Source organism: Salarias fasciatus, chromosome 5 (genome assembly GCF_902148845.1).
Source record: "Salarias fasciatus chromosome 5, fSalaFa1.1, whole genome shotgun sequence".
In the NCBI taxonomy this organism is placed as follows: domain Eukaryota; kingdom Metazoa; phylum Chordata; class Actinopteri; order Blenniiformes; family Blenniidae; genus Salarias; species Salarias fasciatus.
This window is the reverse complement of record NC_043749.1, coordinates 15630495-15645422: the sequence shown is the minus strand read 5'-3', so window position 1 is coordinate 15645422 and position 14928 is coordinate 15630495. Positions and strand designations below refer to the sequence as shown.

At 40.2% G+C, this 14928-nt stretch overlaps 1 protein-coding gene across 1 annotated transcript; it reads right to left on the bottom strand.

Annotated features, from left to right (window-relative positions):
• Nucleotides 1–205: 205 nt before the first annotated feature.
• LOC115388111 (pineal opsin-like) lies at nucleotides 206–14237 on the bottom strand. The gene is made up of 10 exons (XM_030091052.1): nucleotides 13759–14237; nucleotides 13466–13634; nucleotides 13186–13351; nucleotides 12808–13047; nucleotides 12555–12654; nucleotides 1522–2004; nucleotides 1244–1412; nucleotides 913–1078; nucleotides 587–826; nucleotides 206–497 (listed from the first exon to the last, which is right to left on the bottom strand). The coding sequence occupies exons 1-10, from the start codon at nucleotides 14141–14143 to the stop codon at nucleotides 399–401; spliced, it is 2217 nt and encodes a 738-aa protein (XP_029946912.1). The 5' UTR covers nucleotides 14144–14237; the 3' UTR covers nucleotides 206–398.
• Nucleotides 14238–14928: the final 691 nt, after the last annotated feature.

Genomic DNA, 14928 nt, shown 5'->3' with positions numbered 1-14928 from the left:
AACATATGCTCCATATAATTACATGAAAATGCCCCACATGTGTTAGTGCATTCACCAGTGAAAAGTGTTGGTCACATTTCAGCAGGTTGGTCTTGTGAGTAGAGGTGGACTCACACTCGCTCAGTCACTCACTCACTCATATTAGCTCACAGACACACACTCACACACAAATGCTGAACAAGATCACCTCCACAGCAAATGCATTTTTTTTTACACTTGTTATTTTACACATATTTGCAGATGAAAAAGAATTCCTCAGTGTGTTTGTTCCAGAGTCCGCTTGTTGAATCCATAATTCCATTTGGCAAAAGTTGAAGACTTTCTTTTTGATGGGATCTCCTAAAATCTGGAAGCAATCGGAAAGTAAAATGTCCACAGATTTGAAGATGTCATCAGAATTAAGACACTGAGGACACTTCTGTCTTGCTTGTGGAAACTGAGGTCTCATCCTCCACCATGCCGCCCATTCCAATAGCACTCAGCATGCAGTTACGGAACTGGAAGGAAGAATACAAAGGCTGCTGAGCACACAGATCCACTTTGAATGAAGAAGAAAAGCTTATGCAAAGCGGCGTGTGTAACCAACCTGCTTGTTCATCAGCACATAGATGACAGGGTTGTACAAGGCGGAGCTCTTTGCAAAGAAAGCAGGGATAGCAGCAGTCAGGGCAGAGAAGGCAGCTCCCTTGTTCAGGAAGATCCATCCAGCGAAGGTGGCATAGGGTGTCCAAGCTACCAGGAAGCCAAAGACCATCAAGACGCACATGCGTGTCACTTCCTTCTCAGCCTTCTGGGTGGAAGCTGAGTCTTGCTGCTGGGCTGCAGCCTGCAGGTATCACATTTTTTTTTTTAGTTAGTTTTCAGATTAGTTTACAGAGCGTGAGTGAAAGTGATGAACAGAAATTTACTTACGGCTTTGACTGTCAGCACAAGGCTTCCATAAGTGAAGAAAATGACAAAGACTGGCAAGAAGAAGTGAACAACAAACATGTAGATGACATATGACTCATTGTTGTAGCCTGGAGCCAGAGTGTAGTAGTCGGGTCCACATGAGCACTGCATGCCCTCAGGAATGTACCTGTCAGAGGTTAAAGAGAAGAAAATGAGTGTCCATTCAACTGCAGCAGCCTTTTATCATCTACCGTCATTCAAGATCCTGTAATATGACACACTGTCACCTTTTTGAGGTGTTTCAGTGGCTTTTAAAACAAGTAGGTTCCTGCAATATGTTGGTGTTCATTACCTGGACCAGCCGAAAAGAGGGGGTGCTGCGCAAGCCATGGCCATGATCCAGGTGAAGAGGACTCCAGCTCCAGCATGGGTTCCAGTGAATTTGAAGCTTCCCATGGGCTTGCAGACGACAATGTATCTCTCAACAGCCAGAACCACAAGAGACCAGAGAGCAACTTCACCTGCAGGAAGAAAAGACATAAGACCGTTCAGATTCTACTCCTGAGGGTAAAACAAGTAAGAAAAACTTTTTTTTCACTACAGAGGAATGTTTTGTTGCTTCTTCCTTACCTCCAAGTGTGGCCATGAATCCCTCAATAGCACAGAAGGTGGGTCCAAGAATGAAGTAGCCGTTGAAGGCAGATGTGATGGTGATGGTGAAGCCAAACATGCACATAATAAGTCCAGCCACAGCCAGGTTGACTAAGATGTAGTTGAGAGGCTGACGGAGCTTCTTGTTCTGAGCGGTTACGAAGAGCGTCAGGGTGTTGATGGGCGTCCCGGTGCAGATCAGGAAGAACATGTAGAACGCTAGAAGCTTGAAGACCATTGGGTCTACCATGTAATACTGTGGGTATTCAAAAGGACTTCTAACAATCCCAGTCCTGTTGGACATAGGGATGTAGAAGTTCTTGCCTTCAGTGCCATTGGGCTCAATTCCTCCGTCCCACACCATCTTTGCTGGTCGGTTGTTCTGCTGAGATTCTTCCTGCAAAGACTCTGATGAGAGCAGGTGCACACAAGCCTCAGAGTGGCGATGGGTGGTTTTTATACCTGTTCACTGGCGCTTTCGTCAAATTGCCAAAGTGGGATTACGGGATTGTCAGGTTGTGGAAGGTCAATAATTAATCTTAACACCGGATAGAGAGGATGGTGTCTAAAGTCATTTGCCCCACTTCACAGGTCTGCAGAAATTATTGTAATCCTGACTAATCAAGGGAAATCAGCCAGTTTTTTCTGCTTTGGTTGGAATCATTTGTTAATAAATACGTCATCTAACAGTACTAAATATGTTGAAAATAGTATATTTGCCGAGGCATATTTGCACGCATGTTCTCATGTGACGTAATGATAGAAGATTAGACAATGAGAGAAATCTTACATAATCGTTACACTTCCTTGGCTTATTGCAGAAATTTGGTTGTTTTAATCAGAAATTTGTTTGTGCTTGTGTATTGAGGCCAATCCTTAGCGTCAGTCTCAACATGAGGAACTGTAGGTGTCTTTATCCTGATTAGATTAATCTCAGTGTCTCATTAGCCGTGGCCTGGCTGTGATATAGCAAAAGATTAATCCCACAGATCAGACTCAAAATGTTTACCAAAGACTTATCTAATTTGGCTTCTTCATTAGGTCACGGCAGTGCTATCAGTGGCCAACAAGGTCTCGAATCAACACACTTCCCAGTGTCTTTCCTGTTTCTTTCAATCAAAGAAGGATTACAAGACAGACGACTGACAACAGACAGCAGCTCCATCCATTAACTATGAAGAATTCACATAAACATGTTTGTTGTGTTCCACTGTTTAAAATCATTTGTTTGTTTGATACATCTGGCGCTTTAACAAATCCAATCATTTTAACTTGCTGTCTCTGTGTGAGATTTCAATCAGATGCTAAAAACTGAATTTTTGTGCAAACTGACTGACTATTATGCAGAAGTTCAGACCGATATAAATGTGTGTACCGGCTTTTCTATACATGTTTATTTGGTATTTTATGAGCCGATCATATTTGGCTAATAACACAAAACCTGACAATACCATAATAATGTCAGCCATTTTAAATGTAATAATGCAAATAATATCATAACCTGCCGGCACATTGACAACCAATATGGAGACATTATGTAAAAAAAAATGAAAAAGAAGTGATGGCAGTTATTATATTTTCAAGGGGTTGTTTAATGTTACTTCAATGAATTAAAAAGCTAAATTCTTAATACAAAATAAAGAAGTTATATTGGCTCAATGTATTGTTTTATTGGCTTTATTACTTTTAAAATGACAAAAATGGTAATTTTACTTGCTATTACTAGATTATTGATTGCAATACAAATGATTTACTTTCAGTCTTGTGTCAGTTGTGTTCCATGTGTATACCTGGATTTGACTGTTGGGCCTGAAGAAAGGTTTTTTAAGGAAATCATTGAATTACAGTGTCTTCAGGAAGGTGGAAAAGAACCTTAACTCTTAGCACACTTAAGGCGTCACATGTGATGACCTTATTACTTGACCTCAATAAAAGCTTTTAAGTTCATTAACAGTTTTCTTTTCACCTCAACCAACCTGAAATCCAATTTCACTACCTTAACGTTTTTAGTGAAATGTTTAGGCACCATAATTGACTTAAGCACAGTGTAATTCTGCAAGATCTCTATGACGCTGAGAAACAGCACTTTGAGACGCTGCCATGCAAACACACTGGGAGTGAAGTCTTTTAGAACAGCCACGGTTTATTTTTGATTTCTGATTTCTGTTCTTTTTTCAGTTTTTTTCCTGCATCAAAGACTATTACATTTTTCGTCAATGAAATTGAAGCAATCGCTCAAATCTATGCTGCTCAAGCGGTGTGGGGCTAATGACGGATAAACCACTGCACCAGCTAAGCCTGGACCGTCAGGGGATTCATGGCCAAAATTTCAGGTAAAGTGCATTGTTTATCTAATGAATGAAGTTTTCACTGATACCATGCATTTTCTTGTCTTTTTTAAATAGTAATTAGTTATACTGAACTTCCTTCAGTGCCATCTCTGGTTTATCTGTTTGGAGTTTAGAAGCTGTTGAATTGATAAATCCCAGAGTGAAGGAGCATGTGCTGATATGATGAGGTTATGAGTGGCAGCTTACTTCACAGCAGCAACAGGCTGCACTTACAAAGACAAAGAACAAACCCTGCTACAATTGCTGAGTGTGAATTCTATTCATACAATAAATACTGAATGTCATGAAGTCAATTTAAGTTGCTTTAAGTTTCAGTATTGACTTGATTTTGATGCTTTAGGAAAGTGAGAGAAACTAAATATAAAAATTGAGTCAGAAATAAACTCTGAGAGTTTTAAACTCTCGTTTTGTGTTTTCTTTTCATAAATCGCAGAGGAATTTGAATGATTTTCTCTAATGCAGAAAGCTGCCAACAACATTTTGTGTTGTTATACACCATATACACAGACAGCTTAAAAAAACTCTTATAAATGCATTCCCTTTTTTAGTTCATGCATGTGTTGAATTTTCTCTCTCGTTGCAATAATGCTGACTTTAAGCCTGAACTGCAGGATCTCTTATTGATTTTACCAATGATACAGAGAACTATGGGGCTTGTGAGAAAACAGTGAGTTATTTGTGTAAAACTGCTGATTTTGTTCTGTAAGCCATGGATTTTCTTTGTTCTACATGATGATGGCGATAAAAGAGAGATCGAGGTTTTTAAGGAAGTTCAGGTTGTTAATTCAAAGATACAAAGTTTCAAAGCTACACTTTTGTATCAATTATTAAAAGAATGCAATGAAGTTCAGTGCCAAATAATGAACGAACATCCAAATGAAATTCGAGGAATAAATATTCACATGTGGTAAAGTGACTGAACATCATGGATGTTTTAACTTACTTGTTCACCTCAAACAAGGCTTTTAAGTTTTCCAAAAGTTTGAACAAAGCTAATTCAGCTCAGGCCACATCTGCTGGGGCTGATTCATGACGCCTCTATTGAGTCCGAGCTCTCAAGCTTTGATTTTTTTTTCATAATGAGAGAATAGGAGATTAATGAGGAGATGTCAGATTTTTCTTTGCTGTTGTGGACGATGATAATATGAACAACAGGTGTGGTCGTCGCTGTAAATGTGAATGGGCTGTTGTTGTCCCACCTTCCATACTTCTCTGGCAGCTCCAAGCCATTCAATCTGCACTATAAAGAACAACAAATCACTAAGTATAGATTTAAGAGGAAGATTCATGCCCCCAAAACCATCAAAGAGTGTCTTGACTTCACAGTGTAAGTGTAACTAAATTTCTATAACTTCTTCTGTGCCACCCTGAGACTTACACGCTCTATTTTAGGAGATTCTATGGAGAACTTTTTTTCCTGAAGAAGGTAGATTTACAGTAAAGTACAATATACCTTATACACTGTATGTTATTTTTCAATTGTCTTTAAAAGAATCACATTTATAGCTGTGTATATGAGCATATAGATGTCAGCTTTAGGTTAAGTAGGAACCATCCAAATCTCTCCTCATATATCACTTTTTTTCTACATGGTGCTTGGTTGGTTTTTTCTTTCTTTTTTTTTTTTTTTTTGTAAAGTAGATGTAAGAAATGTATTCCCCTTTCAGGAGCTTCATTCCGTGAGTCAAAATAGTAAGACAAGAGAAGAGGTTTAAATCAAAGCAACACCTTAAATTAATGTTACTTTGCAGCTGCAGGTCGTTCAACTGAATGTGGTGCTGAAGGCTGACTGCATTTTCTGTCTCCACAATTTAGGCTGTGGCCCAGTAGATCTTGGGATCCACCTCCAAGGCTGAGAGGAAAACGCACTTGGCAGCGATGGACTTCATAACAGACGGGACACCATATGCAACTTTCACTGGCGTGATCTCACTTCTCCGCTCCGACTGCAGCCAGCGCGACTCTGCTGTTGAGTGTCAATGAACAAAGACATCTCTCCGCGGCTTGTCGCTGCACACTGATCACTACTGGAATGGACGTAACAGTGGCATACCTGCTCCTACAATCATCTCAGAAGTGGACTATTTCTGTGTGGAGGAATTTCAATGCCTTCCTACCATCTTCATCTGGAATAATCTGCGACGTGGACTGAGTAAAGCGCTGACATCCAAGCACTCAATCCAAAAACAGTACATCAACTGAACAACTGCAACATCTCGACAAGTCCTTTGTGTCATAAAATTGAACACAAACAACACTTTCGGATGCTTACTTTGACTCCCCGTCCTCCCAATTTAACTTTTGACTATGAGCTATTTACTGAACAGCATAAATCAACAAATCACTCAAGTTCAAAATAATATGTAGAGTGCTTTTTCACAATGAATTGCATTTACAAATTTCTGGACATAATTTTGAATATGTATTAAAAATGCTTGCAAATTATCTAATTTTGTGTGTTCAGAATATCTGAAAGTGTTTGAACAACAGAAATAAATACTTTCAGTGTGACAAACACGCTGAATGCACTTTGCTTATAATCACAGACTGAAAATAATAAAAGAGAATAATAGAATAAACAGCTTTTTTGTTTGTTTGTTTGTTTGTTTGTTTGTTTGTTTTGATGTAATGAAGACAATAGCTTTATCCATCCATCAAGCCAGTTTATCCAATTTGTGGTTTGGTCACTGAAGCTAATCCCAGCTGGCTAAAGGATACCCGCCCACTGGAAACATCTTGAAAATATCTGCACTGTTTTTAATGTAAAAAAGAAAAACAAAAAGAGGAAAGATTAAAAGGTCAACCCAAGTACAGTAAAATCATTCCATCATGAGGAAAGCTTGTAATGTTAGCAAGGGTCGCTCATGTCTTCAAAGTGGCACATGGAGGGTGTGGAGGGAAGACAAAACTTCCTGGGGAAAAGTCTACAAAGTTTGGTGTGAATTGTACAAAACCTTTCACATTCTCCATCTGAGTTGTGATAATATTTTATATATGAATAAAGACTCCATAGATCTCTGGGGAAAGCAAAACATGAATTTGTTTGCAGTTTGTTTGTTATAACTCACGATGGAGTTTCTTTCACACTGCTTTAGTGAAGGGGCGGGCGTACCAAGAGAGCTATGAAATTCAAAGATTTCTGTATCTTCAGCTTGGTTTGAGGTTTGGTTCCACCTGTACAACAAGCCATGGCTAATGTCCAAAACTGAGCCGGCTGAAATCCAACTTAATACCTTTGCAGGTGGCTAAAATCAACCACTGCAACCGAACACATCTCAAAGGCAGTGTAATTTTTATTTATTTTGTTTTTTTTTTTGCAAGCGTTTGGAGAGCAGCATGTTCATAACAGCGGGCTGCACTTCTTTTAACCTAAAGAAGATTTGCATTGATCTTGTTGACATTAACTTTGGACGTTTTATGGGATATTCTGACTGTGCAAAACTTCAGGTGCATTAAACATATCAGTGCCAGTATCAGGGTAAAAAAAATAGTATTTTCTATACATTTGGAAATGTTTATATGTGAGAATGAATAAATAAATTCATGCATTAAACATTTCATCCAGACTTGATGATATGGAGTTTAGTACGATATCAAGACTTAGATGAGCTTGATGAAAGTGTTGTTCAGATCTGAACTGAAAGGTCACATGCTTCCATTTCCTCTTCGGGTTATTTACAGCCTGCTGGGGGCACGGTGACCCACAGCAGGGCCTCAGTAGTGCCATGTGGTACCTTGTTTGCACAGTGCTGTCAAAGAGTGAGGGGACCCTCCACTGGGATAATCTACTCAACAGACACACAAGCAAGGCATTAAACCCCGCAGCGATCGCGTTTTCCTGAATGAAGACAGTCAGTCACTCTCTATTTAAAGTTTCAAGACATGAGCTTTTATTGATGATGTTCTACTCTATGTTATACTCATTTTACATTTCGGAGACAAGTTTCTTTGCAACAATAGTGTAGACCGAGACCAATATTTCTGTAGATTAAATCTATACCATACAACTGAAAGTAGAAAATTTGTGTGCTCTATTTCTTATAAATGTACCAAAAAATGGCCAAAATACAGGCAGTTTTGAAAGATATAAGACATATAGATACAAACACCTTTTTTTTGCCCCTGAATTAAAAAAATAGCATTCAAAAATATGTGTATCAAACATTTAGTAGCTACTGTTTGAGCAGGATTTCAAATGGAACATAAGATGAATCTTCAGGAGGTCCTTTTAAGCGCTGTGATATATTACTGGACTAGGTAACATATCAGGGTGTCGCACTGAGGACACAAACCTTGTAGCTATGTGCTTTTAATTCTGGATTAGATGATTGTCATTGGTTTCTGAGTTTCCATCACCTCCTAGAAAAAACATCCAGATGACCTGAAACTCTGCATCAGTTCATCACTTAATTTACTGTATGTTGCTCAAAAAAAATTGACCCCCCCCCCCCCCAAAAAAACAAACAAACAAAAAAAAGACAATGGAATTGGTATGCTTATATAACTTGTATTAAAAACTGTCAAACCAGTCAAGAATAAGAAAATATTGGAAAAGCTTATATTTTTTACTGAGTCGGAGACACAGTGTGGCAGAATATCTAATGTGATTAGAGCTGAAAGCTCAGGTCTAGACCTGGTAATTAGAAGGTCTTTATCCAATGAGCTGTGAAAGTAAGACAGGATAGAGGATGCGTAGTCACTCAGACAGGCAAGGTGATGCACTGCTTTTCAGGAATCGGAAGCAGTTACCGTAATTTGATTTTTTTCAGAACCTAATCGGTGTTTTGTGTAAGATATGGTAAGATTTGCATGGGTTTGAATAAGTGCAGTTTGACTGCTGAATGAAACATCAAAAACTCTGGATTGTTTGCTAAAGGTGCTGTCTTTGATTCATTCATGATACAAATGAGCTGCTCAAAACTAAATCAATAATACACACATTTTCAGTGGAAAACAGAAAACATGCCAGTCAAACATTCAAAATCTTTCATTCTGTCCAAAAAGGAGTGGGAAGAAGAAAACTTGTTTAATCCAACCCCAGAATCCACATCGGTCACTTAAGATAGTGAATTTTCAAATGCGTCCTGTCGTCAACTCAAAACCAGCAAGAAGAATAATACCTAAGGTAATGTTCCAAACGCAGGAACTTGGTGTGGAAAAAACATTCACTGTATATAAAAGATGGACAGAGCTAATGTGAAGTCTGATGTGACGAATACAGTCTATTTTAACACATGAACACATGAATTAGCTTCTTAGCCACTCCCCAGCGACCCCTCCCCCATACCACATAGTTGAAGTTTGTTGAGTAGGGTTGAATGATCTAAGTGTCTAAGGCTTACTTGAAATCGATAAAAATTCCAGCTGAATGTTTTTTTAAGGTCAAGTGTCTTAGTGATTTCTTCTACTGCCTCAATTATTGCCACTGAAGTGGGTTTTTGTTCTAAGACTTTATTGACCTTGATGAATTGTCTGATGTTTGTCAATTAACCCGGTCAAGCAAACCAGTCTATTGCTGATTTTTATTTGAAGATCATGCTCAAGATCAGGATGAGCAGACAAAAGAACCATCAAGGAAACAAAGAAGAAAATACTCCAGTAACTCAACTGGCATTGAGGCCTTGGCAAACCTGCTCGCTTTCGTCAGATATGAATATAATGGATTATGAATATGGATGCTTGGATGGATTATATGAATACATGGGGATTTTGTGTTTTGTAAGTCTTTACAACCAAACACTATGGGGGGAGCGACAAATTAATTTATGGCTACACAAAAAATGGAATGGGGAAAATGCATTGGACTGGTTTGTATGGATGGAGCCAGGGCCGAGGCGGGAAGACTGAGTGGAGTTGTGAAGCGAGCTAAAGATGTGGCTCCACTGGTCACAGCTGTCCACTGCAGCATTCACCATGAGGCGCTGCCCACTAAGACTATTCCTGCAAGCCTAAAGAAGGTTTTGGATGAAGCTGTAAAAACAGTGTATTTAATCAAAAGTCGTCCTCGGCAGTCCTGCCTGTTTGGGATCTTGTGCACAGAGATGGGAAGCGAACATCGGCAGCTTCTCCTACACACTGAAGTCTGGCTTTCACATGGAAAAGTGCTCATGCAGCTTTATGAACTGCATGACATTATTGTAACTTATTATTTATTGTAACTTATTACTTTGTAACCCCCAGGACTCCCTTGAAAAAGAGGTTTTTAATCTCAACGGGACCTTCCTGGCTAAATAAAGGTTAAATAAATAAAAAAATAAAATAAAACAAAGTGAGAGGAGTGTTTATGGACACACAGTTTGAGCTGTCAGATCGATTCTGTGACTTTGAGTGGCTTTCTGCTCTGGCGTATTTAGCTGACTCAGTCTCTCGCTCCAGGAGAAAGCAGTCACTGCTTTTCAAGTCCAGAATAAGATTGAGGCCACAATAAGAAAGCTTGAGGTGTGGGATCAAAGGTGGCACAAAACAACTATGAATCCTTTGATAGTCTTTTGAGCACTGAGGAGCACCAGATTCCCAGCGCTGTGGCGAGATCCATCGGTGCACATTTGCAGGCATTGAGGATGTAGCTGCACCGTTACTTTCCAGAACTCAACAAGCAGCGCAACTGGATTCAGAACCCGTTTACCCCCCTCGACTAGAAGACCATCGCAGAACTTACCCCCAGAGAGCCGGACAGCCTTGTTTAACTATCGTGTGTTAGCTCCATGTCTTTGCAGAGACACACCTGGCGCCATTTTGGATGCACATTTAGGCAGAGTGGATCTTTGGATTTTAAATGTTAAGATATGACATATGTCATAGGGTTAGGGTTACACCTAATGCCTTTCCTCATCTAAAATATAGAAATTAAAACGACAAACTTCCTGTTTTAGTTCCATTTGAAACAGGCACAATACTAAGTAAATTGCATTTTCTGGATGGTTTCAATAATCAGTCATATTACTTATTCCTTAGTCACAGTCCCAGGGTGTGTGTGTTACCTTTAAAAATAGTAAAACCGAATGAATTACTAATATAAATCACTAAAAACAAATAGTCATTCAAGCAATTTCAGGACATTATTAGAGTCTCTTCTGAGTGAGACATCCTGGGAAAAAAAAAACAAAGCTATGTTGCAGTCTGTAGGTACGAGCCTTCAGCGCTCTGTACCGCCTCCCTGATGGCAGAGGAGAGAACAGGTGGTATTATGGGTGAGTTGCATATGACAGGATGTGCATTTCTCTGCGGAGGCAATGTGTTTGGAAGATGCTGTGCAGGAAGTTCAGGAGGGAGACCAATTATTTCCTCAGCCATCTTACCCAGTCGTTGAAGGTTTTTCTTGTCTCTCTCTGTAACAGTTGCACTGTATGAGGCAGTGGCAGCAGCATCTTCTGTACATCAGTGTGATCTCTAAGTGTATTGGTGTAGCTCAGAGCTGGTAGGAAGGGTGGATTTTATATGTTTCATTTCCAAAAGAAGTGGTTTTGCTTCTCTGCAAGATGGTCAGTACTGTCCAGGGATGGTTAGTGAGTTCCTTTGTAGTCGGCAATGTCCTGAATATCATGCTACATGCGCGTTGAGTCATCATTAAAGAGGTGCTCATCAGTCCTCTTTTTGTGTGCGGCTTTAGACTCCTTGAGTTTGTGCCTGACTGTACTGTAGTGTTCCCCACCTCCTGACCTGAACGATGCAGTGATCGAACACATCTGGCATTATCTCATGGCACTGACACTGATGAAGTCTGACACCACTTGCTGGGTCTTGCACTGAACAAACTGCTCAGTAGGTCTCATGTGTTGCCTGAGAGCTGTCTGTGAAATGTGTTGGTGTGGTTAATATTCTCCTGCCTTGTTCTGCCTTTATAGAATCCTAGATGTTGGTCTCGGACAGAGCTGTCCCTTGAAGTCCCTTGGCTTACAGAGGACTCCCTCTGAGCCTTTATTTCTAAACCACAGGGTCAGTCTGAGGTTGAAAATAGAAGCGTGAGCCAAGTTGTCCACCACAACACTGGCTCAGTTTGATGAGCAAAGAAATCAATTTGGGGACAAGTCGAAACGTTCAGAGAAACATTTTGCTGGTTTTCTGCAAGTAAAGGCATTTCCTAGACTTATATCCAGTAAATATTCTGTTGCATTCCAATCATTTTGCATAATTTCCTGTTGAAGAATGTTTTCATGCGCTTTTGTAGCTTTTTCAAATTTAGCTGGTAAAAGGTCTCATTGATTCCCACAGCAGGATTTACAATCCTCAGATGTTTTTAGTCACACCTGAACCATTTATAAGAAGTAAAAAAAAAAAAAAAGAGACAGTAAATCTTTTCATGCATGCATTTAATATATTTTCCTAATTTTTCTTTTGTTTACAAAATATTTACAGAATGACATAGGCTAACACATTTGCAAACCTTTCCATGTCACAAAGCACCCACTCATCGTCCAAACAAACCACCAGTGATTGCTTCAGAAAGAAACACCTCAGGCTGCGTTTCACTTTGCCGTCCAGTTTTCATCTTAAAAACACGCAAAAATAAACGTGGACAGCAAAATGTTGCCTGAATGTTGATATATATAAATGTCCATTTTTTTAAGATTTCATCCTTTTGCGTATTTCCAGGTCAGAACAGCGACTCAGAATCAGAAAGACATCAGGGCGGAGGATGTGTGGAGAAGTGCCGTTTTTAGCCTTGAGAGACAGAAGACACTTCTGTCTTGCTGGCAGATACTGAGGTCTCATCATCAACCATCCCGCCCATTCCAACTGTGGCAAGCATGCAGTTACGGAACTGAAATGGAAAGAAAAAACATATTAGCATTTGTCTGTAACCATAACTTGGTGACGAAGACAGAAAACATAAACATTGTTCATTTAAAACTGACAGGCTGATAAAAAATGAATAAATAAAGTGAGAGTTCATCCAGCGTAAGAATGAACTCACCTGTTTGTTCATCAAAATGTAGATGACAGGGTTGAATAGCGCGGAGCTCTTTGAGAAGAAGGCAGGGATAGCCATGGCTGTAGCTGAGAATGCAGCTCCCTTGTTGAAGAAGATCCAGGCAGCAAAGGAAGCGTATGGGGTCCAGGCAAAGAGGAAGCCCAGCACCATCAGGAAGCACATACGTGTGACTTCCTTCTCAGCCTTCTGGGTGGATGCAGAGTCCTGCTGCTGGGCTGCAGCCTGAAAGCAAAACCATCATCTGTCAATGCATGTTGGGCTACTTAGTGAAGCTGAGTTAATCATTGATCATAATGAGATTCAGCTGAGATAACTGTGAACTTTTACAAAGGCAGAACACAGACAAGAAGCTTCACTTACGGCTTTGACTGTCAGCACAAGGCTTCCATATGTGAAGAAGATGAGGAAGACGGGAACACAGAAGTGGCAGCTGAACATGTACATGACGTATGATTCATTGTTGAAGCCTGGGGCCAGAGTGTAGTAGTCGGGCCCGCAGGAAACCTGAATACCTTCAGGAATGTATCTGTGAAAACAAGGCATCAGGAACAGATGAATGACATATTGGTGACACCTAATAATTCATTTTAAAAAAAGTGCTAAAGGTGTGTCTTTTCAGACATCCTCATTGTCTCATTACCTTGACCAGCCACCAAGAGGAGGAGCAGCACAGGACAGTGCCATGATCCAGGTGAATGCGCAGCCAGCTCCGGCGTGGCTGGCTGTGAATTTGAAGCTGCCCATGGGTTTGCAGACCACAATGTATCTCTCAACAGCCAGAACGACAAGAGACCACAGAGCTACTTGACCTGCAGAAGAAAGAACGAAGATCAGAAGCTGTGATGGAGACACTCAAACCTGTCCACCGGCATCAAGCAGTTTCAATCATACAACTTGTAGCTGTCAAAACATGAGACTTCTCCTAATGTTTACCTCCGAGTGTTGCCATGAATCCCTCAATAGCGCAGCTCATGGGGCCCATGGCAAAGTAGCCAAACATACAAGAATAAATGGTCACAGTGAATCCAAAGCAGACCATGATGAGTCCAGCCACAGCCAAGTTAACAAGGATGAAGTTGAGAGGTTGCCGGAGCTTCTTGTTCTGAGCTGTGACCACCAGTGTCAGGGCGTTGATGGGAAAGCCGGTGCAGATCAGGAAAAACATGTATAAAGCCAGGATCTTGAATTGCCATGGATCCGCCAAATAGTACTGTGGATATTCAAATGGGCTCCTCACAAGCCCCGTCCTGTTGCTCATGGGGATGTAGAAGTTCTTGCCCTCCGTGCCATTGGGCTCATTTCCTCCTTCCCAGGCCATCTTCCCGGTTCAGTTGCTTGCTTGGCAGAGTAGAAAAAACCCTGGAGCACAGTCAAAGCAGCAGAGTCTGCTCTCTAACTTCTTAAAGTGACTCAGCAGGCATGGTTATATAGCCCCCAGGGGCAACAGGTGAAAATAAGATTAGAGGATCTTCTTTGTATTCAGCCCATAATCTCCGATTATAATCACTGGTTCCGCTGTGATCTACCTCCTCCTTTTTTTTTTTTTTTTTTTTTTTTGGGAGGGGCTTGGGCTGGGGGCTTGGGAGGAGTAAATGTTAAGCATGAATTTGTGTGATGTTACAAAGATACTTGTATATGATATGTATTTTATTTTTTTGGGCTCTCTGTGTTTAGGTTCCATTTGAAACACTATATGCAAAAGATTTTAAAAAAAGAAACACTACATTCACTTTAATGTAATAAATGTAAATTGACAACTTCTATCAAATAATAGAGTAGAGTAATAAACTTGGTCATTTTCCTTTTATTTTTGACATTTATAGAATATGCCACACTTTTAGCATGCACAAAATAACTCTCTCTCTCTCTTTTCACAGAATGATAAATAGCTACATTTTATTTGAATAGAATACTTTTTTACATCAGGGTGCAGTTCTTGTGGCTCGCCGCCAAGTCATTGGTGTTCAGGTTAAAGTGTCACAGTTCCTCAAGCGAGGAGGCAGAAGATCAAGGAGGTCGAGGATGTTCCCGATTGATTAAGCACATGCACCATCCCTCCTGCTGAATGGAGGGCATTCTTTTCTTAACCACTTCCACCGCCTG

Bases quoted from the DNA above. Each gene is read 5' to 3' on its own strand.
- LOC115388111 (XM_030091052.1), bottom strand. From the start codon at position 14,143: ATGGCCTGGGAAGGAGGAAATGAGCCCAATGGCACGGAGGGCAAGAAC. The intron at 13,048-13,185 runs GTAAGTGAAGCT...TTTTGCTTTCAG, and splicing joins TTGTGCTGACAGTCAAAGCC to GCTGCAGCCCAGCAGCAGGA. The intron at 1,079-1,243 runs GTAATGAACACC...AACCTCTGACAG, and splicing joins CCTCTTTTCGGCTGGTCCAG to GTACATTCCTGAGGGCATGC.